Source organism: Asterias rubens, chromosome 4, assembly GCF_902459465.1.
Source record: "Asterias rubens chromosome 4, eAstRub1.3, whole genome shotgun sequence".
Lineage (NCBI taxonomy): Eukaryota > Metazoa > Echinodermata > Asteroidea > Forcipulatida > Asteriidae > Asterias > Asterias rubens.
In genome coordinates, this window is record NC_047065.1 from 17,812,999 (window position 1) to 17,840,414 (window position 27,416).

General features: G+C 37.0%; 1 protein-coding gene across 1 annotated transcript; it reads right to left on the minus strand.

The window, feature by feature from the left end:
• Window positions 1–841: 841 nt before the first annotated feature.
• On the minus strand, window positions 842–26,915 carry LOC117289135 (phosphorylase b kinase regulatory subunit beta-like). Its single transcript, XM_033770116.1, has 23 exons — window positions 26,843–26,915; window positions 26,058–26,202; window positions 25,023–25,122; window positions 24,411–24,572; window positions 23,480–23,616; window positions 21,331–21,490; window positions 19,275–19,472; window positions 15,647–15,782; window positions 14,893–15,051; window positions 13,858–13,961; window positions 13,151–13,297; window positions 12,275–12,463; window positions 11,576–11,658; window positions 10,657–10,803; window positions 10,124–10,250; window positions 9,402–9,528; window positions 7,009–7,157; window positions 5,915–6,117; window positions 5,581–5,635; window positions 5,073–5,226; window positions 4,671–4,840; window positions 3,198–3,272; window positions 842–2,614 (listed from the first exon to the last, which is right to left on the minus strand). The coding sequence occupies exons 1-23, from the start codon at window positions 26,907–26,909 to the stop codon at window positions 2,432–2,434; spliced, it is 3,177 nt and encodes a 1,058-aa protein (XP_033626007.1). The 5' UTR covers window positions 26,910–26,915; the 3' UTR covers window positions 842–2,431.
• Window positions 26,916–27,416: the final 501 nt, after the last annotated feature.

Below are 27,416 nucleotides of genomic sequence, written 5' to 3' on the forward strand. Positions count from 1 at the left end.
GTTATGTTACTCAAAATTGAAGTCTAGTTTGTTTTGGTAGCAAAGTATTTTAGGTCTTGTTTGAGTTTAATAAAGAGGTCAGCTTTTTACATTTCCTCCTTCCTTTTAAATGATCAGAGTATGAAGACTAGAAAAACAACACATCATTAAAACCAAAGAAGCTATACCTTTGAAGACATTAATTTTTTAAAATACTTTATTATACATAAGCTTCATGATAAACCTAATAAAACTATTTACAAAACTATTTGGCAATATATTTATTAATTCATCATAAACTCACTAGTAACTGTTTTCACTCATCGATAAAATCTGATAAAATATTACTCAACCATTTTAATTCTCAAGTGGCGTCTACCAGGGAAACAATCACAACCCCATAACTCAGATGATATTTTAGCTGATGATCTGTTAAAACAAATCACTGTGTTTCTTTCTTTGCTTATGTCCCAACTCTATGAAGAACACATCAGTAAATCTGAAAACATTTTCAAAACATTTTTGGAAAATTTTGTAGGATTTGAAACTTTTTGTGAATTTACAAAAATAAACCAATTACAAAAACAACAGAAGCACACCACAGCCCGGCATGATTGCAAGTCAGGTTGGGTAGCATAATCAGCGTGGCACTACCTCGTCTGAGTTTGACTATGTTCACATACATGATGTATGTGAAAAATAAATATAAGAAGTGTTCATCTTTAGCTCATCAAGATTTTAAATTAAAACACAAGGTTTTAAGTGAAGTAATTTCATTAAAGAGTAGTCAGTCCACACATCAATTCATGAACACTTTATCTCTTTATCTATGAGACCATGAGAAATAAAACTGTACTTCCAGTCAGTTTTGTGACCGTGATTTTGTTATTTTAAGTATTGCTATCTCTGAAATTGAAACTGTGTGCCTGAAACAAAGATCAACAGTTTTATTATTCTTTTGAGTTCACCCAGTAATGAATCTCTTCAAGGAGGAAGTGTTCACTCTAAAAAGAGCCAATTGGTTTAGTCGCAATGTTTCAAACAGAATGGCTCTTTGTATATTATTTGGTTTCATTTGGTTGAGCTCTAAACATCAATTGTCTATTTTTGGTTATAGACACACAATCAATTCATAATCAATTCAGTATATAACACTGCATGCATACAAATGTTAATGTTTATTTCTTTATCTATGAGACCACGAGAAATAAAACTGTACTTCCAGTTTTGTGACCATGATTTTGTTATTTTAAGTATTGCTATCTCTGAAATTGAAACTGTGTGCCTGAAACAAAGATCAACAGTTTTATTATTCTTTTGAGTTCACCCAGTATTGAATCTCTTCAAGGAGGAAGTGTTCACTCTAAAAAGAGCCAATTGGTTTAGTCGCAATGTTTCAAACAGAATGGCTCTTTGTATATTATTTGGTTTCATTTGGTTGAGCTCTAAACATCAATTGTCTATTTTTGGTTATAGACACACGATCAATTCATAATCAATTCAGTATATAACACTGCATGCATACAAATGTTAATGTTGTAGGCCTATATTTCAATACAAGTACTTATTATAAATGAAGAATAGTTCAACTAGATTTATACACGGCAAGGAAGCTCTTATCTGTAATTCAACCTAGGGAGTTCTATTGAACTTGTTCTCTTTAGAGCTTTTAAGCATTAGCTTTATAACCAACATTTAATACACAGCACACTTTTATCCTACAAGATTCAACTTTGGTTTTGTTTAACAAGTGACTTGTTGTTACAATGAAGTAATTGTTATTATCATGAGTAGTAGTGACTCTATTCTTAACATAGTGTACAAGTATGTTCACTGTTATTCAAGCTTTCATCCAATAGGCGTTTAGCTATTCTTGAAATATTGTACAAGTATGTTCACTGTTATTCAAGTTTTCATCCAATAGGCGTTTAGCTATTCTTGAAATATTGTACAAGTATGTTCACTGTTATTCAAGCTTTCATCCAATAGGCGTTTAGCTATTCTTGAAATATTGTACAAGTATGTTCACTGTTATTCAAGCTTTCATCCAATAGGCTATTAGCTGTTCTTGAAATATTGTACAAGTACAGTCGGCTCTTGTAAGGGCAATGTTAAGAAGAGTTAATGCTTATAAAGAGTACATTCTGAAATCCATTTTGAAAATGTAATTTGGCCAGTCCCACCAACCTTGTGATACAGAGAGTTGAACGTATCTTCAGATTATCCAAGCTTCCATCCAGTATGTTATGAACTATTATTAACATATTGTACAAGTATCTTCACTTTTATCCAAGCTTCCATCCAGTACATTATGAACTATTATTAACATACTGTACACATATCTTCACTTTTATCCACGGTTTCATCCAGTACATTATTAACTATTTTTAACATATTGTACAAGTATCTTCACTTTTATCTAAGCTTCTATCCAGTACGTTATGAACTATTATTAAGATATTGTACAAGTATCTTCACTTTTATCCAAGCTTTCATCCAGTAGGCTGTTGACAATAACCTTAGCTAGATAGCTCATAGTACCACGGACAGCCACTGGCGGAGTGTTGTAGAAATCCTTCATGTCACATGATTCACCTTGATGTGCTTTGAAGCTGTCGAATGCTTCCTTGATGAGCTGCGAGTACAAACATCAACAGGATTATAGATTCAGATATTGCTTTGGAGTTATATTTATAATGGATGAGGAAGAGAAGATTTGTGGATAGAATGTCTGAGGCGAAAAGGCTAGTACATTGTAGCCACAAATCTACACTTAAGAGTCTATTCTCCGACTTGGAACTGTTTCCCCCCAAAGCCATTGATTATGTAATAGTTTCAATGAATTTGCTTTTTCATGAATAAGTATAGATTTGTAAACTAACTCATGCATAAATTAGATAGTCCATGCTAATTCTACTAGTCTACGACTGAGTGTAGATTTGTAAAAATAATCTACATATCATAAATAGGTTAATGTAAACAAAAATGCTTCAAAATTTTGGAACTAAATGAGCCTCAGAAATCACCCCCGAGCTGTAACTAGTCTACATACAGGCCTTGAATTCAGTTCTTAAAGGGGCACATCGACTTTCCTCTAGTAAGGGGCACTTCAATGAGGACAATTAAAATTCATATTGGAACTCTGCAAAGGGCATCACAGCAAAAGCACCGTGGCAAGTGCTATGGGTGCCGTGGGTTATTTTAAGGCCTGTACTTACTGCCTCTGTGTTGACTGTCTTCTTAAACTCCAACTCTGGATTTCTCTGTAATATTGTAGACATCACTGAGAGCAGCTGTGGACAAAAAAAATCTCAAAATTTCAACAACAACAACAACAACAACATCAACTAGAATTTAGTGTTTGTAGAAACAAACACTAGGTGTTCGGCTATTGTTGGGTCAGTGTTTGAATCAATGAAAAAAAGTATTGTTAATAGCTCATCAAAGAAATCAAACGAAAAATGTTTTCTCGATGTGTGATATTGTAAAGCATCAATGTCTACATTTCAACCTAAAAGCCATTAATTAACGCCTTTTCAAAGCATTCTGCAGGCACTTCGGTTTATAAAGGTCACAAGGTCAAGAGAAGGTCATCAACATACCCATTTTTGTGAAGTACGTAAGGCCCTTTCATATGATGTATAGATTTTCAAAATAGCTTTTGTGGTTGAGGAAATGTGAACTGATGAATAATGATGACTGGAGAAGAGACTAACTAACCAGAAGGGAAATGTTTGTTGAAAACGCCTTGAAAACAGACTATGTACATAAAGCCCTTTCATATGATGTATAGATTGTCAAAATAGCTTTTGTGGTTGAGGACATAGGCACTTATGCATAATGACGACTGGAGAAGAGACTAACTAACCGGAAGGAAAATGTATGTTGAAAAACGCCTTGAAAACAGACTAAAAAACGATAAGCTTTTTATAGAAGAAAAAAATTAAATAAAAAAAGTTTTGGTCGCCAAGTGGTCTCCCATGCAAGTACTGACCGGGCCCGATTTTGCTTAACTTCAGTGATCACACGGGAACCGGTGTTATCAACGAAGTATGGTCGTAGATAAAACCAAAATGTACTTTTGAAGAAATTATACGATAAATTCGATTTGAACCAGAAGACAAGGTCAAAAAGGGGTCATGTCTGCAAGGCGTTTCTGGAGTTTTTAATGACCTTTCCGATGATGTATTGATTGTAAGAATCCCTCATGTAGATCAAAAGTTATGATTTTTTGAAATAATAAACTTTGAATTAGTGTATCTCGTCAACTGATGACGTCATCGTGACGTAACAACTTCTGTATCATCTACTGGTTATTGTCTACCCGCATGCAAAGTTTCAATTTAATGCAAGCTTCGCAACTATGCTTTTTCTTGTTGGCAATCGACTCTGAGAGGAAGAAGTAAATAACAAAGAGTTGTTCAGGCTGTTGCCCGAACACCTAATAATTACAACTAACGCAGCTCTCTATAGTTTAGAATGACCTTCCAACTCAGGTCAGCTGGTTGACACTATTTGAATCACTTGGGAAGAACTTGAAGACGCACTTATTTTCAACTTTGTAGTTTGTTGTTTTAACAAAGAGGGCGTAGATATCCTAAAGTTGAGCTACAAGATTTGATTGTATCTTAAATTGTAAGAGCCGAGTTGTTTGAGCTACAAATATTAACAAATGAAGAAAACAAATTCACCTCAACCATAAGTTGTCTATATTCTGGATGTGAGATCCGACCAAACATCTCTTCAATCTGAAGGGCAAAGTTAAGGTCAGTTCGGGTCATGTCTGATAAGGTTGGTTGTTGAGGCAAGAAATAATCCGCTATAATGATTCCATTAGGCATCCTGGACATGATGTCCCAAACTGTAATTATAAACAAACAAAAATCTCATTTTATATCAAATTGAGAAACAAAGTATATTAAAATTTACAAAACAGTTTATTATATCTCAAGATATCTTGAAGTAATTCACTTCCTGATCGCCGCAGAAAGGCAACTCACTTGAATCATTCAAGAAACTACTAAAGACCCACTTGTTTCATCGACAGTGATTTTGATTTGATATGTTTAAATTTTTTTATTATGAGTTCTTACCATTATCATAGAAGTTTGCTGGTGTTCGATTTAAGGCTCCATTGAACTGACGTAGCTCTAACCAATTCCGTTCTGTACTGGATGACTTGATTGTTGTTTCTAGCACTTCAACAAGGAGGTCTTTCAGCGAATGTGGAGACAGCGAGTGGATTGGCTAACAATAAGACATTAATATTTGTAATTAAATGCTATGTGTTGCATACTTTTAAAAGTCTTACAAAAGTACCCCCTTCCTCGGGGAAAAAACAAAACAAACAACACACCCCAACAAACAAAGAAACAGACAGACAAACAAACAAACAAATCCAAAGAAGCAACCAGACACTTCATCTAGTATGTTTTACAATCAGTCTGAATTACCTATCTGAGTAACTGTACAAACTGTGCACTAAGTGTGAATGAGTTTCCAATCTTTGAAAATTATATTGTGCTAACTGGAGTTATCTTGGAATTTCAAAATCCAATAACACAATTCACATATGACTTGAAATAAAAGTTAAAAAGTTACCTCTGTTTCATTCCAGGTTAATTTCAGTTCAGTCCTCATAGCGTGAAGTAACCAACTGAAAACAAAATACATAAACCATTTTACTGACATCATCCTAAGCCAATGAATCCCTCTACAGCGATACACAACAATACAAGATAGCTATGTAAGTCTGATGGATAAAACAATGTTAGGCAAATAGAAAAACAAACTTTCCTACACATTAACCACCAGAAAGTTGATACAAATGAGTTGAACAAAACTGTAAATTCCAAAAGAAGACATACTTGCTACATAGCTGTCAACAGTTGGCTTTTAAGATTCTCAAAGTGTTTGATTGTTTACCCTATCTTACCCTGTTCTGATCTTCAACATACTACTGAAGAGATCTGGCCTAGTGACGGTAAGCTTCCCTAATGCTATGATAATCTCTTGCTGCATCACCGCTTCTCGGACGTTATATTTCTGGCATCGATTGAAGATAATGCCAGTAATCTCTCTAGGGTTCATAGGTCGCATAACTAGCTCCTCCTCATGACCAAATACACCAATTGTCACCTGAGAGGGTCAAGATGAAAAAACAACTTCACTAAAGACAACAGTTCATCATCTCAGAAAAATGAAGAGATTTCAAAACAACTTTGTGTGCAAGACCAAACCAATGGTGCAGAGATGCAATGTCTTTGCATTGAACCTCTTTGTCCGAGATATAATTTTATTAAAAAATCAAAATGAGAAAATAAAACTAGCTGTAGCAAACTGCTTATCCAACCAAAAGCACCTATGGTATAAATGTAAAAACTGTTTTTGACCTTAGCACAGTCTTTCTCAAAGGGCTAAAGAGGAAGTATCTGCTAGGCCATTAAAGGCAGTGGACACTATTGGTAATTACTCAAAATAATTATTAGCATAAAACCTTACTTGATTGCGAGTAATGGGGAGAGGTTGATAGTATAAAACATTGTGAGAAACAGCTCCCTCTGAAGTGACGTAGTTTTCGAGAAAGAAGTAATTTTCCACGAGGTTGATTTCGAGACCTCAGATTTAGAATTTGAGGTCTCGAAATGAAGCATCGGAAAGCACACAACTTCGTGTGACAAGGGTATTTTTTTTTTCATTATTATCTCACAACTTCGATGACCAATTGAACTCAAATTTTCACAAGTTTGTTATTTTATGCATATGTTGAGATACACCAAGCGAGAAGACTGGTCTTTGGCAATTACTAATAGTGTCCACTGCCTTTAACTATTTCTTTTGCAAAAAAATAGAAACACAACACTTTATACCAGTGAAATGATTTTTGGCCAACAGGTCAAAACAAGAACTGAGTTTACGAATTGACAGCTACGATAACGAATACGACTATACTTCAATGCATGATGATGTGGAAAGGAAACCTTAGCCATATTCAGACAAAGCCTTAGTCTCGTCTGAAAATTAACTTACAATTTTGCCTGCAACCAGCATGGATGTAATAGAGGGCGCCAAACTATCAATGACTTTGTGTAGAATGCTAGCACAGTAACGCACCGTGGACCAGTCCTCCTTTACTGCAGCCTTATTGTATACTCTAGTCAAGGCCTGTTCAACAGTTCCTACAACAGAGTAAATAAATCACTTTATTAAACAATGATCTATAAAAAATGCTTTATATTCCAATACAATAATTACTTATTATTATTGAGTGTTAAACAACAAAAGCTCTCAGCATCAGAAGACTGGATATTTTGCAAAGTAATTGTTTTTTTAGGAATTTGTTTTTCAGAAGCAAACCATAATGGGATACTTGCAGAGACATGAAGTAAAAGAAGACAGCAGACAGATGTGTGCGTTACAAAAGGAGACAGATGTGTGCATTACAAAAGGAGACAGATGTGTGCATTACAAAAGGAGACAGATGTGTGCATTACAAAAGGAGACAGATGTGTGCGTTACAAAAGGAGACAGATGTGTGCATTACAAAAGGAGACAGATGTGTGCGTTACAAAAGGAGACAGATGTGTGCATTACAAAAGGAGACAGATGTGTGCGTTACAAAAGGAGACAGATGTGTGCATTACAAAAGGAGACAGATGTGTGCGTTACAAAAGGAGACAGATGTGTGCATTACAAAAGGAGACAGATGTGTGCATTACCAAAGGATGTGTGCATTACAAAAGGAGACAGATGTGTGCATTACAAAAGGAGACAGATGTGTGCATTACAAAAGGAGACAGATGTGTGCATTACAAAAGGAGACAGATGTGTGCATTACAAAAGGAGACAGATGTGTGCATTACAAAAGGAGACAGATGTGTGCATTACAAAAGGAGACAGATGTGTGCATTACAAAAGGAGACAGATGTGTGCATTACAAAAGGAGACAGATGTGTGCATTACAAAAGGAGACAGATGTGTGCATTACAAAAGGAGACAGATGTGTGCATTACAAAAGGAGACAGATGTGTGTGTTACAAAAGGAGACAGATGTGTGCATTACAAAAGGAGACAGATGTGTGCATTACAAAAGGAGACAGATGTGTGCATTACAAAAGGAGACAGATGTGTGCATTACAAAAGGAGACAGATGTGTGCATTACAAAAGGAGACAGATGTGTGCATTACAAAAGGAGACAGATGTGTGCATTACAAAAGGAGACATGTGTGCATTACAAAAGGAGACAGATGTGTGTGTTACAAAAGGAGACAGATGTGTGCATTACAAAAGGAGACAGATGTGTGCATTACAAAAGGAGACAGATGTGTGCGTTACAAAAGGAGACAGATGTGTGCATTACAAAAGGAGACAGATGTGTGCGTTACAAAAGGAGACAGATGTGTGCATTACAAAAGGAGACAGATGTGTGCGTTACAAAAGGAGACAGATGTGTGCATTACAAAAGGAGACAGATGTGTGCATTACAAAAGGAGACAGATGTGTGCGTTACAAAAGGAGACAGATGTGTGCATTACAAAAGTAGACAGATGTGTGCATTACAAAAGGAGACAGATGTGTGCATTACAAAAGGAGACAGATGTGTGCATTACAAAAGGAGACAGATGTGTGCATTACAAAAGGAGACAGATGTGTGCGTTACAAAAGTAGACAGATGTGTGCATTACAAAAGGAGACAGATGTGTGCATTACAAAAGTAGACAGATGTGTGCATTACAAAAGGAGACGGATGTGTGCATTACAAAAGGAGACAGATGTGTGCGTTACAAAAGTAGACAGATGTGTGCATTACAAAAGGAGACAGATGTGTGCATTACAAAAGGAGACAGATGTGTGCGTTACAAAAGGAGACAGATGTGTGCGTTACAAAAGGAGACAGATGTGTGCATTACAAAAGGAGACAGATGTGTGCGTTACAAAAGGAGACAGATGTGTGCGTTACAAAAGGAGACAGATGTGTGCGTTACAAAAGGAGACAGATGTGTGCATTACAAGTCTTTATTATTATGATTAATGTTATTATTATTATTATTATCAAAAAGAGACAGTAGATAAATACCCATTATATTTGCTGCCACCTAGAATCTGAAAGTCTCCAATTATCAATCCTGACAAGTAGTTGTCGCTACTAAAGATCAAGCATTTTTTTTAATTTTTAGTTAGTCTTTAATTAAGACCCTTAAGTTCTGCCTTCACTATTATTATTTTTAATATATAAAATCACTATTATTATTTTACATATCAGACTAAAGTAGCTATCTCCAGCTTTGAATATAAAGCAAGGCTGTATTCAAATTACAACTATGGCTGTTGCTAAGAGTGTTGCTAGGGATGACCGATACTTCAATGCATGATGACATGGAGATCTAGCCATAGCCGTAGCCAGACAGGGTCTCATACATACCATTCTCTGTCAGATAGTTCAGACCTTCTCGTTCTAACAGCAATCCCAGAACACTACTTTGATGAACCATATTCACCATATGACGAAGCTTATCAACCAACTCCCACGACGGCAAACACTCATATTTCTAGGAAAGAAAGGAAAACAAATGGAGAAACTGACCATTTTGGACTTTGTTCACAAGATATTATTGTGATCTTTCAAGGTGCAACTACATGTATGTCATTGATAAAAAAACACTCAAATTTAAGTATATCCATCAAAAACCAAGCAGAGATATAGATCAAAATAGAACCCAATTCTGAATCAGTTGAAATTGTTAATCTCATATCAGCACAAGCTAAAACCTTTCCGGATATTATTCTGTCCAATGTTCAATTTATAACATTTCCATACAGTAACAGCATTGCAAGCCAACCAACATTGCCCTTTTCCCACAACCTGTCTACAATTAAAAGGCAGAGAATCCTATCAATCTACACGCAAGATAATTCAACAAACTCATGTGATAATGACGTGACCTTACCTTGAGGTCAAATGATCAACAAACTCATGTGATAATGAAATGACCTTACTTTGAGGTCAAATGACCAACAAACTTATGTGATGATGACATGACCTTATCTTGAGGTCAAATGATTAACAAACTCATGTGATAATGAAATGACCTTACCTTGAGGTCAAATGATCAACAAACTCATGTGATAATGAAATGACCTTACCTTGAGGTCAAATACTTCTGTTTCATACTCTGCTGAGCTTGGTGAGCTAGCGTGTCGACTTCTAGACTGAAGGGGGAGATGATCTACATTCAGCTCCTCAAGGCGCTTGAATAGCGCAATAGTAGCGCTGGAAATCAAGAGGAAGAGCCAACAAAATCAGTCTAACAAAAATATCCTTTGAAAAAGTCTCTGTTAGGGTCAGGCCATTAAAACCCTTGTTGTGCCAAATCCTTGGTGAAAGTTAAATATTTTTTGCTTTGTGGCAGAGGTAAAAGGACAAACATGACTTATCAAACAAATTGTTCCCAAAATTTGTTTCAGTTTTTAGAAGCTACAGATGATAGAACATTGGATTTCAAACTCCACAGGTTAAACAACATACAAAATCAGCCTACTGTAAAGGTTTGGTTGAAAAAGAATGTTAAATTAAAATGTAAGTGACTATTATTTCCTTGGGTATACAATGAAAGGTTTCACCATTTCATGGATTGTTAAGTTCTAATCTCAAATTGTGACTTAAAGTATAAACTTACACTCCTTCTGGAAGCTGGAAGTCAAGATGTTCAACAAAGGAAGATGCTAAGAGAGTCTGAAGACGATCTACTTTGATACGAATTCCTCCACAACTGCCTCTCTTAAACATGGCTAACATATCTAGCATCTCAGAACCCTTAGCACCACTGTATGGACAATAAGTTAATCAATATTTCATTATTACAATTATAATTTTTACCAAAGAAAATTATTAAAAAAAATATCAATTAATATTTTACATTTCAAAATAACATAAAGCGCTCACAAAGGCACAATTTAATAAACAAGATTAAGAATATTAGCAATAAACATAAAATAATACCAAATATCAACCCATTTTCATTTGAAGTTCTAGAAAAACAATTATTATTTAGCAGCTGAAACATTACCATTCTCTGTACAGCCCGGTTCATACTCAACACAAAAGCGATAAGGAGCAAATTTTGATGACGCAATAACCGATACACCCCATATTTGTCCAAATGTGACGCAAGATTATTGGCTTTGCTTTTGCTTTCACTAGAGTATGAACCAGGCTTATGAGTAGAGATAGATGTTAATTTTTTAAAAATAAAGTTGTATACTTATTTAAATTGACATGACTCAGACACTAGTTATTAAATGCAGTGCACTAAACCACTCCGTAACTACACTTAATAATATGGTTAAGACAGCCCGACTATAACCCGGTTCATACTTCCTATGGATGCAAATACGATGTGAATTTTGACGTCACAAACTCGCAAGGAACCTTTCAGAGAGGAGTTTCTTTATGCTGACCTCCTGCAAAACACTCGCAGCAAAAGGAGGTGACATCAAATTCGCTTTGAGCAAAGCATGTGAACCAGAATTTAGTTGTAGATTTATTTCATTATGAAGTATTCTCATGGATGAGTTGACATCAAACCCTGAGCTTACCTAAAATGATCTTCTTTAATGAGGATGCAGATAGTTGGTCTTCCAGACATTGTCCATGATCGTCTCATGAACGCTACAAGATTCTGAAAAAATAAATAAAGGTACACCACGTGTAAAATTTAATTTGAATCTCAATTTCTTATACCTTTAGTTAATTGTTTGGTAAAGAGTTTGTACGGTAAACTTCGTACTATTTAGGTTTGACCCAATGTATGACCAAGGTGTGATAAGCACTGTATTCTCTGTGTATTCTCTGTGCGTTGTAAAGCCCTACAGATAGAAATACACACGCGACACCTGCATTCTAAAACAGAATATAAACCCCCTACACCACTGAGTGGCCTAGTGAAGAGAGGCAAGTTCGAATCCTGTAACTGGCAGCAGTTAATTACCACAAACAATTTTTCATCTTGGATAAAGATGATTGTTTGTGTTTTACCATACATTGATGTGTGATAATCATGATACATACATGTAGCAGCACACTATGAATTGCACTGCAGTGTATCGCCAGTGTTTATGCAGTGTACATGCAGTGTGCACGCAGTATATACACAGTTCATATGCAGTGTATATGCAGTGTACTGTTAGTATTACAATCAGTTTGCCAGGTTTCAACTCTCCCCCACCATGGGGTAGTACAAACCAAATATTCATAACATGTCAACCATGATGTAATATATTTCCTTAATACCATACCTTAATATCATCCACTAGCAGTGACATATCCTGATACATATAGAAATCTGCTCTATCAAACTGCAATGGATAACACAAGACTGTCCGGCCTAGGATTCGATAAATCTTGGATGTACCTAAGCTGCCGATTGGACGAGGTGGACGACCAGTCAATCCAAGCTTAGCATTGTTACCAAGAAACTGGTAAGCCTAAACAAAGTGGGACAAAGTATAAATAGAAAAAGTTAACCCAAGCTTAGCGTGTTACCGAGGAACTGGTAAGCTTAAACAAGTTGGGACAAAGTATAAATAGAAAAAGTTAACCCAAGCTTAGCGTTGTTACCGAGGAACTGGTAAGCTTAAACAAGTTGTGACAAAGTATAAATAGAAAAATTTAACTTTGTGGCCATTGGTGTGATTTCTGAACAATCTATTTAATTACAAACTCTACTACAGATCTTTATCATTCATTACTATAACCTCTGTCCTATAAGCTGTACTTGGCTGAGATGCACAGCTTAAAGAGTCATTCTCAACAAAGGACCGGATTGAATTCTTTCAGCGTTTTGCATCAGTTTTGTTTCATTGATTTATAAGAAAGAAATTCAAGATGGCTACATCATGTTTAAGTTCTGTAGGAAGTCCCCATAGTAGGAGCCAACAGGTACAGCTACATAGTCTACCTCAGTCAGACCTTTAAGATGCAAAAATGGAAACACTAAGATCTTGAAAGAAACTGAGGGAGCTAAGGATCATCGCTGCGAACAAGAAGTATTGGATAAAAGTGAAGAAGGAGTGATTGCAACTAGGATGTTTCTGCAACTACAGTGGCAGAATACAGTATACATATACACACATAGGATGTTAGCTGACTAATTTTGTTGATAACAAATATACCTTAATGAGTTCTGCTGGTGGCCATATCTGTATTGGTTCAACCTGTGTAGGTGTTTGAGTCTGGATACCATACATCCCTAAGGTTGCCTGTAGTCTGGCACTCTCTGCAATGAAGGCCATTTGAACTGTCATATCCTTGGCAGTACTCTGGAAACCATACAAACATTGATAACAACATATTATTAATTTGAACAACATTTAGTTATTAAAAACTTCCCATATCTTGGTTCAGACTTTTCAATACATCTCAGCTTCAACTAAGCATTATTCTTGGTTGCTATTAAATCAATTTTCCCGTTTATTTTCAGGATCCTTCCCTACATCCCTTTACCCTCTTTTTTTGCTATAAACAGATAAATGTATATGTAATTGTTTGTACCTGTTTATGCCTCTGAAGAAGGTCCGGTTTGGATTGCAAGCTGAGGCCATCTACCCTACGCATTAATTAAATCAATTATTGTCTTATATATTATATTTGTTCAGTTAGTTTTACTGAGGTTCCTACTACCAAGATTTACATTGTGAAGGTAAAATCAGTTGTAGGTTTTCAAACAATGTTACAAATAACGCTTTTTGTGCGAGTGTGTTCTGAGATAGCTTTATGTGCGAGTGTGTTCTGAGAAGAACTGGAGGTGTACTTATTGTACCCCATCAGATAAAACTTAATTGAATCAATTAATTAAAAGACAGCGTGTGTGATTTCCTACCTCAAATGCAGAATATCTTGTGTTATGTTTCATTGTCGTTCTGCTTGATGAGCCATGGTATCGACCAATTGGATCAATCTCGCTCATATTGACCAAGCCATCCTCTGTAGATTCAAAATCAATCAATCAATCAATCAATCAATCAATCAATTAATCAATCAATCAATCAATCAATCAATCAATCAATCAATCAATCAATCAATCAATCAATCAATCAATCAATCAATCAATCAATCAATAAATCAATCAATCGATCAATTAATCAATAGGATCAATCTCACTCATATTGACCAAGCCATCCTCTGTAGATTCAAAATCAATCAATCAATCAATCAATCAATCAATCAATCAATCAACCAATCAATCAATCAATCAATCAATCAATCAATAAATCAATCGATCAATTAATCAATAGGATCAATCTCACTCATATTGACCAAGCCATCCTCTGTAGATTCAAAATCAATCAATCAATCAATCAATCAATCAACCAATCAATCAATCAATCAATCAATCAATCAATAAATCAATCGATCAATTAATCAATAGGATCAATCTCACTCATATTGACCAAGCCATCCTCTGTAGATTAACAATCAATCAGTCAACCAATCAAATAATCGAGCAATCATTCCAATCAACCAGAGGATTGCTCATAAATTGAAGGGATTGTATACATTAAGTAGTTAGAACCCACTGCTCGTTTCAATCCTATATAGTTGTAGATATAATATACCATTTAACTAACATGTTCATGTGGTAGTGTTTTTTTGAGATATTGCAAAAAATCTGGAGCGGTTTTGTCCATGGACGAATAATCTGCAGTTGGAATGCACAGTCTGTGAAACGTTACTGTCAGTAACGTTTCTTAGGTTCTTCCATAACCACAGTACTTTGAAGTGAAAAGTTTCTCAAAAACTGTACTTCTCACCAAGTAAATTCTCAGAGTCATTACAAAATGTATAGAGAGCCTTTAAGACAATCAAGTATAAATAAGAAGGATGACAAAAGAGTTACTATTATAGTCTTACGCACTCAGCATACATGCAATAAGATACATAGACTGCCCCCACAAAAATATCTTATCGGACTCCGCCCCTTCTTGACTTGCTATTCTTGTTTGACTATGGGGAGTTTTCCTCTCTGCTTCAATGTTCCTGCGCTCAACGTAGTAAAACTTTGGAAGGACTTTCCCTGCAAGAGAAAATAAAAGGGTAAGAAAGTCAAGAGTAAATGGATGGTTTTAAAAGTTGACAGGGAGAACTAATTACTAATATATTAAGGATACCCTCTTAAAGGCAATACTACTGGTTTTTTATTACACCCTTTGGATGGGACGTAAAGCTGGTGGTTCTGTGTGTTGTGTAATGCACGTAAAAAGAACCCAGTGCACTTACCTATTGGTGTCTCCTTCATCAATGGTTCCAATAAGGTACTATATTCCTCAACTTGTTCATTGTTACCCTTAGATCATTGTGACTCAAGCATGACTTACCTATTGGTGTCTCCTTCATCAATGGTTCCAATAAGGTACTATATTCCTCAACTTGTTCATTGTTACCCTTAGATCATTGTGACTCAAGCATGACTTACCTATTGGTGTCTCCTTTATCAATGGTTCCAATAAGGTACTATATTCCTCAACTTGTTCATTGTTACCCTTAGATCATTGTGACTCAAGCATGACTTACCTATTGGTGTCTCCTTCATCAATGGTTCCAATAAGGTACTATATTCCTCAACTTGTTCATTGTTACCCTTAGATCATTGTGACTCAAGCATGACTTACCTATTGGTGTCTCCTTCATCAATGGTTCCAATAAGGTACTATATTCCTCAACTTGTTCATTGTTACCCTTAGCTACTCCATCAATAATCATGTAAACAAAGAACATCGGCCATTCTGCCTCGATGTTATCAAACATCTGTAAACATACAAAAATTAAATTAAATAAATTCAGTAAATTCAATAAATTCAGTAACTCAACACCCAAACTGTTGGACTCTGATTATGGTGGTATGCCTGGAGCCGATTTCACAAAGATCTAAGATTGATCGTAGCTGCAAATCAATCGAAGTTGCTAAGCAAAGTGTGATGTCACAATACAAATTACTATGGCGATACTGAGAATTTGTCTTGCGGTGAATTTGAATGCTTTGTGAAATCGGCCCGATCCCATATAAAGCATATTACCAGATAAGTCCTCAATCCAACACCATTCAGTAACTCAACATCCAAACTGTTGGACTCTAATTATGGTGGTATGCCTCATCCCATAAAAAGCATATTACCAGATAAGTCCTCAATTACCATTCAGTAACTCAACACCCAAACTGTTGGACTCTGATTATGGAGGTATACCTCATCCCATATAAAGCATATTACCAGATCAGTCCTCAATCCAACACCATTCAGTAACTCAACACCCAAACTGTTGGACTCTGATTATGGTGGTATGCCTCATCCCATATAAAGCATATTACCAGATCAGTCCTCAATTACCATTCAGTAACTCAACACCCAAACTGTTGGACTCTGATTATGGAGGTATGCCTCATCCCATATAAAGTATATTACCAGATACGTCCTCAATTACCATTCAGTAACTCAACATCCAAACTGTTGGACTCTGATTATGGTGGTATGCCTCATCCCATATTAAGCATATTACCAGATAAGTCCTCAATCCAACACCATTCAGTAACTCAACACCCAAACTGTTGGACTCTAATTATGGAGGTATGCCTCATCCAATATAAAGCATATTACCAGATAAGTCCTCAATCCAACACCATTCAGTAACTCAACATCCAAACTGTTGGACTCTGATTATGGAGGTATGCCTCATCCCATATAAAGCATATTACCAGATACGTCCTCAATTACCATTCAGTAACTCAACATCCAAACTGTTGGACTCTGATTATGGTGGTATGCCTCATCCCATATAAAGCATATTACCAGATACGCCCCTCAATTACCATTCAGTAACTCAACACCCAAACTGTTGGACTCTGATTATGGTGGTATGCCTGATCGCATATAAAGCATATTACCAGATAAGTCCTCAATCCAACACCATTCAGTAACTCAACATCCAAACTGTTGGACTCTGATTATGGAGGTATGCCTCATCCCATATAAAGCATATTACCAGATACATCCTCAATTACCATTCAGTAACTCAACATCCAAACTGTTGGACTCTGATTATGGTGGTATGCCTCATCCCATATAAAGCATATTACCAGATCAGTCCTCAATTACCATTCAGTAACTCAACACCCAAACTGTTGGACTCTGATTATGGTGGTATGCCTCATCCCATATAAAGCATATTACCAGATACGTCCTCAATTACCATTCAGTAACTCAACATCCAAACTGTTGGACTCTGATTATGGTGGTATGCCTCATCCCATATAAAGCATATTACCAGATACGCCCCTCAATTACCATTCAGTAACTCAACACCCAAACTGTTGGACTCTGATTATGGTGGTATGCCTGATCGCATATAAAGCATATTACCAGATAAGTCCTCAATCCAACACCATTCAGTAACTCAACATCCAAACTGTTGGACTCTGATTATGGTGGTATGCCTTATCCCATGTAAAGCATGATCAGTTTACTAGTGCAGTCCTCAGTCCAACACCATTCAGTAACTCAACACCCAAACTGTTGGACTCTGATTATGGTGGTATGCCTGATCCCATATAAAGCATATTACCAGATAAGTCCTCAATCCAACACCATTCAGTAACTCAACATCCAAACTGTTGGACTCTGATTATGGTGGTATGCCTCATCCCATATAAAGCATATTACCAGATACGCCCCTCAATTACCATTCAGTAACTCAACACCCAAACTGTTGGACTCTGATTATGGTGGTATGCCTGATCGCATATAAAGCATATTACCAGATAAGTCCTCAATCCAACACCATTCAGTAACTCAACATCCAAACTGTTGGACTCTGATTATGGTGGTATGCCTCATCCCATATAAAGCATATTACCAGATACGCCCCTCAATTACCATTCAGTAACTCAACACCCAAACTGTTGGACTCTGATTATGGTGGTATGCCTGATCGCATATAAAGCATATTACCAGATAAGTCCTCAATCCAACACCATTCAGTAACTCAACATCCAAACTGTTGGACTCTGATTATGGTGGTATGCCTCATCCCATATAAAGCATATTACCAGATACGCCCCTCAATTACCATTCAGTAACTCAACACCCAAACTGTTGGACTCTGATTATGGTGGTATGCCTGATCGCATATAAAGCATATTACCAGATAAGTCCTCAATCCAACACCATTCAGTAACTCAACATCCAAACTGTTGGACTCTGATTATGGAGGTATGCCTCATCCCATATAAAGCATATTACCAGATACATCCTCAATTACCATTCAGTAACTCAACACCCAAACTGTTGGACTCTGATTATGGTGGTATGCCTGATCGCATATAAAGCATATTACCAGATAAGTCCTCAATCCAACACCATTCAGTAACTCAACATCCAAACTGTTGGACTCTGATTATGGTGGTATGCCTTATCCCATGTAAAGCATGATCAGTTTACTAGTGCAGTCCTCAGTCCAACACCATTCAGTAACTCAACACCCAAACTGTTGGACTCTGATTATGGTGGTATGCCTGATCCCATATAAAGCATATTACCAGATAAGTCCTCAATCCAACACCATTCAGTAACTCAACACCCAAACTGTTGGACTCTGATTATGGTGGTATGCCTTATCCCATGTAAAGCATGATCAGTTTACTAGTGCAGTCCTCAGTCCAACACCATTCAGTAACTCAACACCCAAACTGTTGGACTCTGATTATGGTGGTATGCCTGATCCCATATAAAGCATATTACCAGATAAGTCCTCAATCCAACACCATTCAGTAACTCAACATCCAAACTGTTGGACTCTGATTATGGTGGTATGCCTCATCCCATATTAAGCATATTACCAGATAAGTCCTCAATCCAACACCATTCAGTAACTCAACACCCAAACTGTTGGACTCTAATTATGGAGGTATGCCTCATCCAATATAAAGCATATTACCAGATACATCCTCAATTACCATTCAGTAACTCAACATCCAAACTGTTGGACTCTGATTATGGTGGTATGCCTGATCGCATATAAAGCATAATACCAGATCAGTCCTCAATCCAACTAGTGCAGTCCTCAGTCCAACAGAATTAAACAAAGAAGTTTAATTTTGAAGGGTTGGAAATGGTACTTGGGTTGATAGATACAATCCTTTTACATTTTGTAACCAGTGCTAACACACATCGGTGTAATGGTAAAACCAAAATTAGTTTACATTTTATTTTTATTAATTCTGATTCAGATTGCTATTATTGATCTAACCTTGATTTCTGCTGGTTTATAGTATTTCCTGTTTGTATCTTCAAGCAGCGTTCCATAACCATCTCTCAAGAATCGTCTGAAACCATATTTCCCCTTCAACTTGCGGATGATTTTTTCAAAGGTCCTGTTTCTAAGAGCTTCATCTTTGATGGCAAAAGCTGGGAAACTAATGGCTGGAATCAGTGAGGCATCCGTGTTCTAAATCACAGAGGAAATGTTATAATTATTAGAAAGATAATTCTTCATTTATTAATTCCTTCATTCTAGTTGTCAATAAACATAAAATACTAAACTTGTGAAATTTCCACACTATATGATGTTTTTCTTCACCTGTGAGGTATTAAAAATAAGGTACTACAAGACTGTCATAAAGATGGCACATTTTCTTTAGGCCCCTTGTCAAAACCTCCCGGGCGTTCCTCCGCTGACAGTCTGCGGACTGGACAGCAAATACCGCCGTTGCTAAGGACCTCGGACAGTCTGCAGAAGAACGGCCATGTGCGTTGAAGCGTGGCAAAGTTAATGAGCTATCCTTGCCGGGCGCTATTGTTAGTATAACAATAAGTCTCATGAATAAACAAGTTGTATTTTCAGGTCATGAATATCAGCGGCTTGGACGCGGACCGGCCGTGCTCTTCCAGAACAATACATTTTCTACTCATGAATAACATCCTCCTGGAAGCGAACAGGCCGCACCGACAAGACAATTACACCATCCAGCGCTTGTGATAATCAGGGAACGATTTCGCCTGTATCACATCGCAATTTGTGATGCAATTTTGATGATTTGCTATGCAATTGTAAAAAGTGCATCGCAAATGTTGCGATCCAATTTGCGAAGCATAATTTGCAACATTTATGCTTGATACAAAAATATCGATTTTTAACTTGAAACCATTCACATTTAATCGATTTTCCCGCAAGAAAAACGATGCTAAATTAATAAGAAATCACCGCCGCCGCGACTATTCAACGTTTTCTTCCATGATGTTGAATACAATATGCTGCTCTGGCAGTAGGCAAAATCGACCAATGAAAACATTCGTTACGCGCTATATGTAAATTCAACAGCCAATAGAAACACCGGTCTCTGAAACTGTGGCTTCCCCCCCCCCCCAGACATTGGACAAACCAGACTATCTGGTTGTTTTGACATGGAGACACACTCGCACAGGTGTGTAGATTTGTTTATTGGTGACGGTGACTTGGGATTTTATAAATAAGAAACTAATGTTTTCCGCTTGGAAAGTAAGAACGAACAGTTAAAATTGTCCCCTGGATACTCTGACCCACTTGGAACGGAGTTTGCACATAGCCTGGAACTTTTGTCAGTCGAATCCGGGAATAAAGACAACCATTTTTAAAATTCATGTTTTGGTTATGTAGGCCCAACCAAGTCTTAAAAATCACACATTGGAGGAAATGGATTTTAGTTACACATCCACCCTTACTTTGCTTTTTAATCTGCAAATTAAGGTAAAACCATTGTTAACCACCTACGTTCCTCCGCGGTTCCGCCGGTCAGCTCATAAGCTGGACCTTACAATGGCCGACCGGTCGCTCCGCGGAGCCCCCGGAATATTCATGTTTATTGACATGTAAATGAGCCGTCGTGGCCGTGGACATGCCCGGTTGCTACGGGTTCTTTTGTTACAAAAATCCGCGGACTCCCGCAGAATGCACGCGGAATGGAACGGCTTGGAGGTTTTGACAAGGCGCCATATCTTGTTATCTTAAATTTTACTGGAAAACATGATGCAAATATAATTATTGTTAGATTATCAGAAAAGACCAATTGTATTATACTCAGCGCCTTGAGTACTTTGTTTGGTAGATACGTAAGCTATGTAAAACTTTGATATTAATTAATTAATTAGCATAGGTTGGTCAAGTCTTGCTTGCTTGATCATAAAACTTGCTTGATAAGCAGTTGTTGATAGTTTAACTATTCTAAGAAAGGATGCCCTTCAAAGTACATGTGTATTAGGTTTAGATAATTGTTTCACCCCAAAACATTTGAAGCAATGTAGCTGAAACTTTAAGACAATCTACTGACCTTTGAACTACTTTCCCTTGGTAATAGACTTTGTAGAATGGTTCGATTCCGTCCATGTGCGTCAGGGTCTACATAGAGTATCGACCATGACGTTCCTTCACGTCCAAATAGATTGAAACCATTACTGGCTTCTAAAGCTGCTATTGCCATGCCGATGGAACTGTGGATGGTAGCAGAACATTTAGTTCACGCGTTTTTCTTTTTTGATTTATTTGTTATTCAGTTAAAGGGTCTATGTACTTTTTGTAGGACAAAAAACCACAATGTCCACAGATTTACACTAAACTTACACAGTTTGAAGATAATGATAGTAGAAAGCTTCCCTGAAAATGTTACTTGCTGAGGTGCTGTAGTTTTTGAGAAATGAGTAAAACACTGTCATGAAAATAATTTTCGTCTCAGTAGTCATGAGACGAAAATTATTTCAGCATGTAAAAACGTATTTTCATGACATTGTTTTACTCATTTCTCAAAAACAACAGCACCTCAGCAACTAATATTTTAAGGTACGCTTTATACTATCATTATCTTCAAACGGTGTAAGTTTAATGTAAATCTGTGGACATTGTGTTTTGTGTTACAAAAAGTACCCAAATCCTTTAAGCACCCAACATTTTTTTTACTAACACTACATACAAAAAACCCCAAGAAAATCCTTTTAAAATATTGAAAAACAGAGAGGAAAGACAAAAACAAAAAGAGTTAACTTCTTTTACTAGTCATAATGTATGCACCGCTGCTTACTCGCTGACAGTTAGTTTTGCGCATGTGGGAAATTGTTGACGAGCGCCCGCTTGAGTCAAAATCGTAAACAAAACATAGCCTTTCAACCGTTGAAAACGATCTGGGGTCATCGCGATTTTTGACCAATTAAAAGCCAAGATGGAAAACTAAACATGAATATGCAATGAAGTTAGTTGCGATGGTCGGATTTTGAGTCGAATTGATCCTTCAAAATCTACGTAATGTGAATTTTCTTGTTGAGAAATAGACCTCACACGTAAGAAATATATAACAACTGATGTTTTCCACTCAAAATTGAGAAAGCAAACCCTTTGAAAACAATTCCCTGTTTATTTTTGTAACACATGACGACGTTCTGGTGAAGAATTTTTATCAAGGGTAATGTACACAAGCATTGGGCAATTGCGCTTTTTGTGACGTGTGCACATTGTATAAACATTGTGCAGTGTATGCGTTTGTTAAGTTTGTATGTGAAACATGTAGGCCGCGTCAGAAAAACGTCGGTGGAATCCCACTGATTTTGATAATTCCAGAGAGGGTTTGCTGCTATATAAACGGAATAATTTGATAAAATAATAATTTTCCTCTACAACAAACATTGTTTTAATATCAGGGAAATTCAATTTTACTCACAACAGTCTAACAAAACTCATCGTTGACGTCATTCGGTCTCGCTGTTAAAGTCATAGAAACATGCACAAAACAGCGATGGGGTCACTGCTATGAATAATTCATCTCATGTTGGACTTTCTGAAAATCTCGCGCATGCGCAAAACTAATTGGCACTCGATGTAGAGCTCTGAACAGCGGTGTATGAGAGGCAGTCACTTGGTAGAAAAACATGGCTGCTTGCTATAAATGAACCAGAAACACTAGGGAGGACCTTCTCACTATTTAAATCATTTCAAGGAATCTTTCTTTGCACTACATCCGAACCAGAGATTAAGTTAAGTGTCTTGATTAAGGGTGATTCTGATGACACAACAGATGGATGTTTTGTACCCAAGTTAAGTCATATCCTTCAAGGGACGGTCTATTTGCAATGTACAGTCAACTAGTTCTAAGCAATCTCAAGGAGAGAAACCATTCACATTTCAACTTATGAATAATTTATACAAACAAGCAAGACACTATAAAAACACTTTATCTTGCCCAACCAAAGTGATCTTTCTGTGTGAAGTGGAGGGAAACCAAGTTGAGTAGGTTGTCTCAATGTTGCAAATATAACTGTCTCATGACAAGGTCTTGGGCATGATGACAAGGTATTGGGCATGATCAAACATATTTTGAAAATGCCTGATCTTCAAGGTTGCAATAAACAAGGTTGCAACAGAACAAGCATCTGGAACTATTTTCAATAACACATGTGACACCCATATACCAACAGTACTAAGCTAATACCTACCTTGCATTAAGTTCACATTTGCCTGTGTTGTATTTACTACCTCTCTCCCACATTCCATAATCTGGTATTCTGTAGGCTCTCTCTACGTAGAATACAAGATTCTGCACAAAGCTGACCTCATCCAGGGTCCATATGATCTACAGAGACATTCAAATCAGTATAAAGGATCAAACTCGACATAGAATACAAGATTCTGCACAAAGCTGACCTCATCCAGGTTCCATATGATCTACAGAGACATTCAAATCAGTATAAAGGATCAAACTCAACGTAGAATACAAGATTCTGCACAAAGCTGACCTCATCCAGGGTCCATATGATCTACAGAGACATTCAAATCAGTATAAAGGATCAAACTCAACGTAGAATACAAGATTCTGCACAAAGCTGACCTCATCCAGGGTCCATATGATCTACAGAGACATTCAAATCAGTATAAAGGATCAAACTCAACGTAGAATACAAGATTCTGCACAAAGCTGACCTCATCCAGGGTCCATATGATCTACAGAGACATTCAAATCAGTATAAAGGATCAAACTCGACATAAAGTGCAAGAATACAAAATATTCAACTGGCAAGAAGATATGAAAATGTTTTGCCAAAATTGTTGATAAGCTAAGTTGGGCGGTCAGGTTGGTGTGGTGGTATCTTTCCTTGCCTTCCACCTCTGGTACCTCGGTTTAAATATCACTGGTGGGCACTACATGGACTTGGTTTCAGTCCCTACCTGACTGCGTGGGTTTTCCCTTAAATACTTGTTTGGGGTTTCCTCCCACATCTAAAACATAAAAAACTTTCTTCTTTGTATTCTACAGTAATTAAGATCGGTTTTTTTCTCATAGTTCTTGGCTTAACACCCAGAATCAATAAAATTAATGAGCAAAGAAAATAATGTAATTGAAAGAGAGCAATAAAGAAGCATTCTGACCTGTAAGCCTGATGAGATCATCTGTACCAGATATAAGAGATATAACGAGACGATGTCAATCTGTAGATGATGGTAACTATCAGGCAATGTATCTCCTCTCACCATGTCATAACGACAATCCAATGCATTCTCCTCACATTGAGAATACTTGAATTTCTCCAACTGAAATAGAGGTTAAGACACAGATTTATTTCAAGATATCAAGAATACATTCCATTTAGTTTGAACCTAAATGTTTCTATCTTAATTTAGAATGTACATTGTACATAGTTCAGACCAGTTCTCTTTATCAACAAATCTATTCTAGTAAGAACTTTCTCATCACATGGAGACATTTAAACTTGCCACACCCTTCTCTTGTTTCAAATATATAAATGATTGGCCTGCTTTTCAAAGAAAACAAAATTTAACACAATCATTCTCTAAACAAATTTTGACGATAATGCTTAAAAAATAAAATGAAAAAAAAAACAACAAAAAAACATCATGCATACAGGCCCTATGCCGCATAAAGAACATGTTACACACAAAATTGTTTAAACATGGCTGACGGATGTGAGATAGTGTCGGAGGACAAGAATTTGTTGTTTAATTAACTACCACTTCTCTGACCTTATCTGCTTGTCGGAGGTAGCAGTATAAAATACCTCTCATACATTTCACTGAACTCTGCTCCAACTCATAAGTACGTCCATGATCATTGTCAATTTTCCTGAAGAATAAAATACAACAGACTTAAGATGCATTTTAATGTAGATGTTGTCTCTAACATGGGCAATATGAGCTCTCTTGGTGTTTCCAGGGTTGCCTGGGTACAGACCCTAGTCCAGTGACATCTTAGTACTCAAAGTCTAGAGGTCCTAACCTACCTGTAAGCTAAAGCCAAGATCCATGTTGGTACAGCACAGTACATACTGTCTCTAACATGGGCAATATGAGCTCTCTTGGTGTTTCCAGCGTTGCCAGGGTATAAAACCTAGTCCAGTGACATCTTAGTACTCAAAGTCTAGAGGTCCTAACCTACCTGTAAGCTAAAGCCAAGCTCCATGTTGCTACAGCACAGTAGATATTGTCTCTAACATGGGCAATAATATGAGCTCTCTTGATGTTTCCAGGGTTGCCTGGGTATATACCCTAGTCCAGTGACGTCTTAGTACTCAAAGTCTAGAGGTCCTAACCTACCTGTAAGCTAAAGCCAAGCTCCATGTTGCCACAGCGCAGTAGATACTGTCTCTAACATGGGCAATATGAGCTCTCTTGGTGTTTCCAGGGTTGCTTGGGTATAGACCCTAGTCCAGTGACATCTTAGTACTCAAAGTCTAGAGGTCCTAACCTACCTGTAAGCTAAAGCCAAGCTCCATGTTGCCACAGCGCAGTAGATACTGTCTCTAACATGGGCAATATGAGCTCTCTTGGTGTTTCCAGGGTTGCTTGGGTATAGACCCTAGTCCAGTGACATCTTAGTACTCAAAGTCTAGAGGTCCTAACCTACCTGTAAGCTAAAGCCAAGCTCCATGTTGGTACAGCACAGTACATACTGTCTCTAACATGGGCAATATGAGCTCTCTTGGTGTTTCCTGGGTTGCTTGGGTATAGAACCTAGTCCAGTGACATCTTAGTACTCAAAGTCTAGAGGTCCTAACCTACCTGTAAGCTAAAGCCAAGCTCCATGTTGCTACAGCGCAGTAGATACTGTCTCTAACATGGGCAATATGAGCTCTCTTGGTGTTTCCAGGGTTGCTTGGGTATAGACCTATAGTTGCACTCTGATGCTCCAACAGCTGTTCTTTAACTACAATCAGGAAATAAATAACAGATTAAATAAAATGGATTCAGTATATTGTAGTACATGGGTTTCTTGTTTAACCTGTCAACGAACGCCTAGTGCACTGTTATTTATCCAATCACAGAGTCAATTACAATTAGTTTCCTGATTGGAAGCGGAACTCCTTCTTTGCCTGTGGAGTACTTCTAGAAACTATAAAGCTCCTCACGGGGAGCCTAGAAGTGTCCGTGGAGCATCCCATTGTCTGGCAGAGCATCGTCAGCTAAATTCAATTGCCATCCTGTGGGTTCATTACACTATTGTCATTGGTTCTTATTGGTGGACCTCATTGAATCCCTTTTGAATGTTAAATTAAGTTTTCTGTACTTTACTCTAAGGATGATTTTTCTGGTTTTTAACCATTACGGAGGTAGAAATACTAACTTTTACTTTGTTAGTTTATTTATGGTTTTGGATAGTAGTTAGTTTATAAGTTATTTAAATTGGCCAGCCAAATAAATAGTGTGATGGTTCTCTATCAACGTAAACAACTAGTAAAAACCAAAGTCATGGAGGTACCTGGCGATTCCTCCCTCCATATACGCACATCAAGTATTCCCAAATCCTTCCCAATGATATAAATTTACTGTTTAGTTTCTAAGCTTACCAAGAATATAATACGAATGTAAAACTGCGAGCTGTCGAAGATAATCTTCGTCCGCCTCCACCGCCATTCTGTATTTTAGTAAAAACTAGACTTGTCAAAATCCTTTCTGTGATGTAAAAGTCTGTCAAGCCCGTTTGTTTTTCTTATGAATAATCATATAATTATCTTAGTTAGTTTAAATAAATGTTGCATATTTTTGTGTTTTATTCGTACTCAAATAAGAAAAATTTATTGAAAAAGTATTGTTTTTATGCTATTATATAAGCGTACACAATATAATTTATGAAAGAGGTTCAAAATGGCGGCGCCCGTGAGACTACTTTTCTCGGAACGCTCTCAATACATTTTCAACAAGTTTGCAAGTTCTAGTTCAGCATATACACGTGTCAAACAATTTCATCGATCTGCAAGTGCTTGTGGATCAAAGGGATTTGATGAAAGTATTTTAGACACCATAGCTTGTCCATTATCCAAGTCTCCATTAAGGTAATTTTCAATCACACACTATACTGTACGCACCACATCAGTCACACATACATGACGTAACACACGTAGCACACGCAAACGGATATAA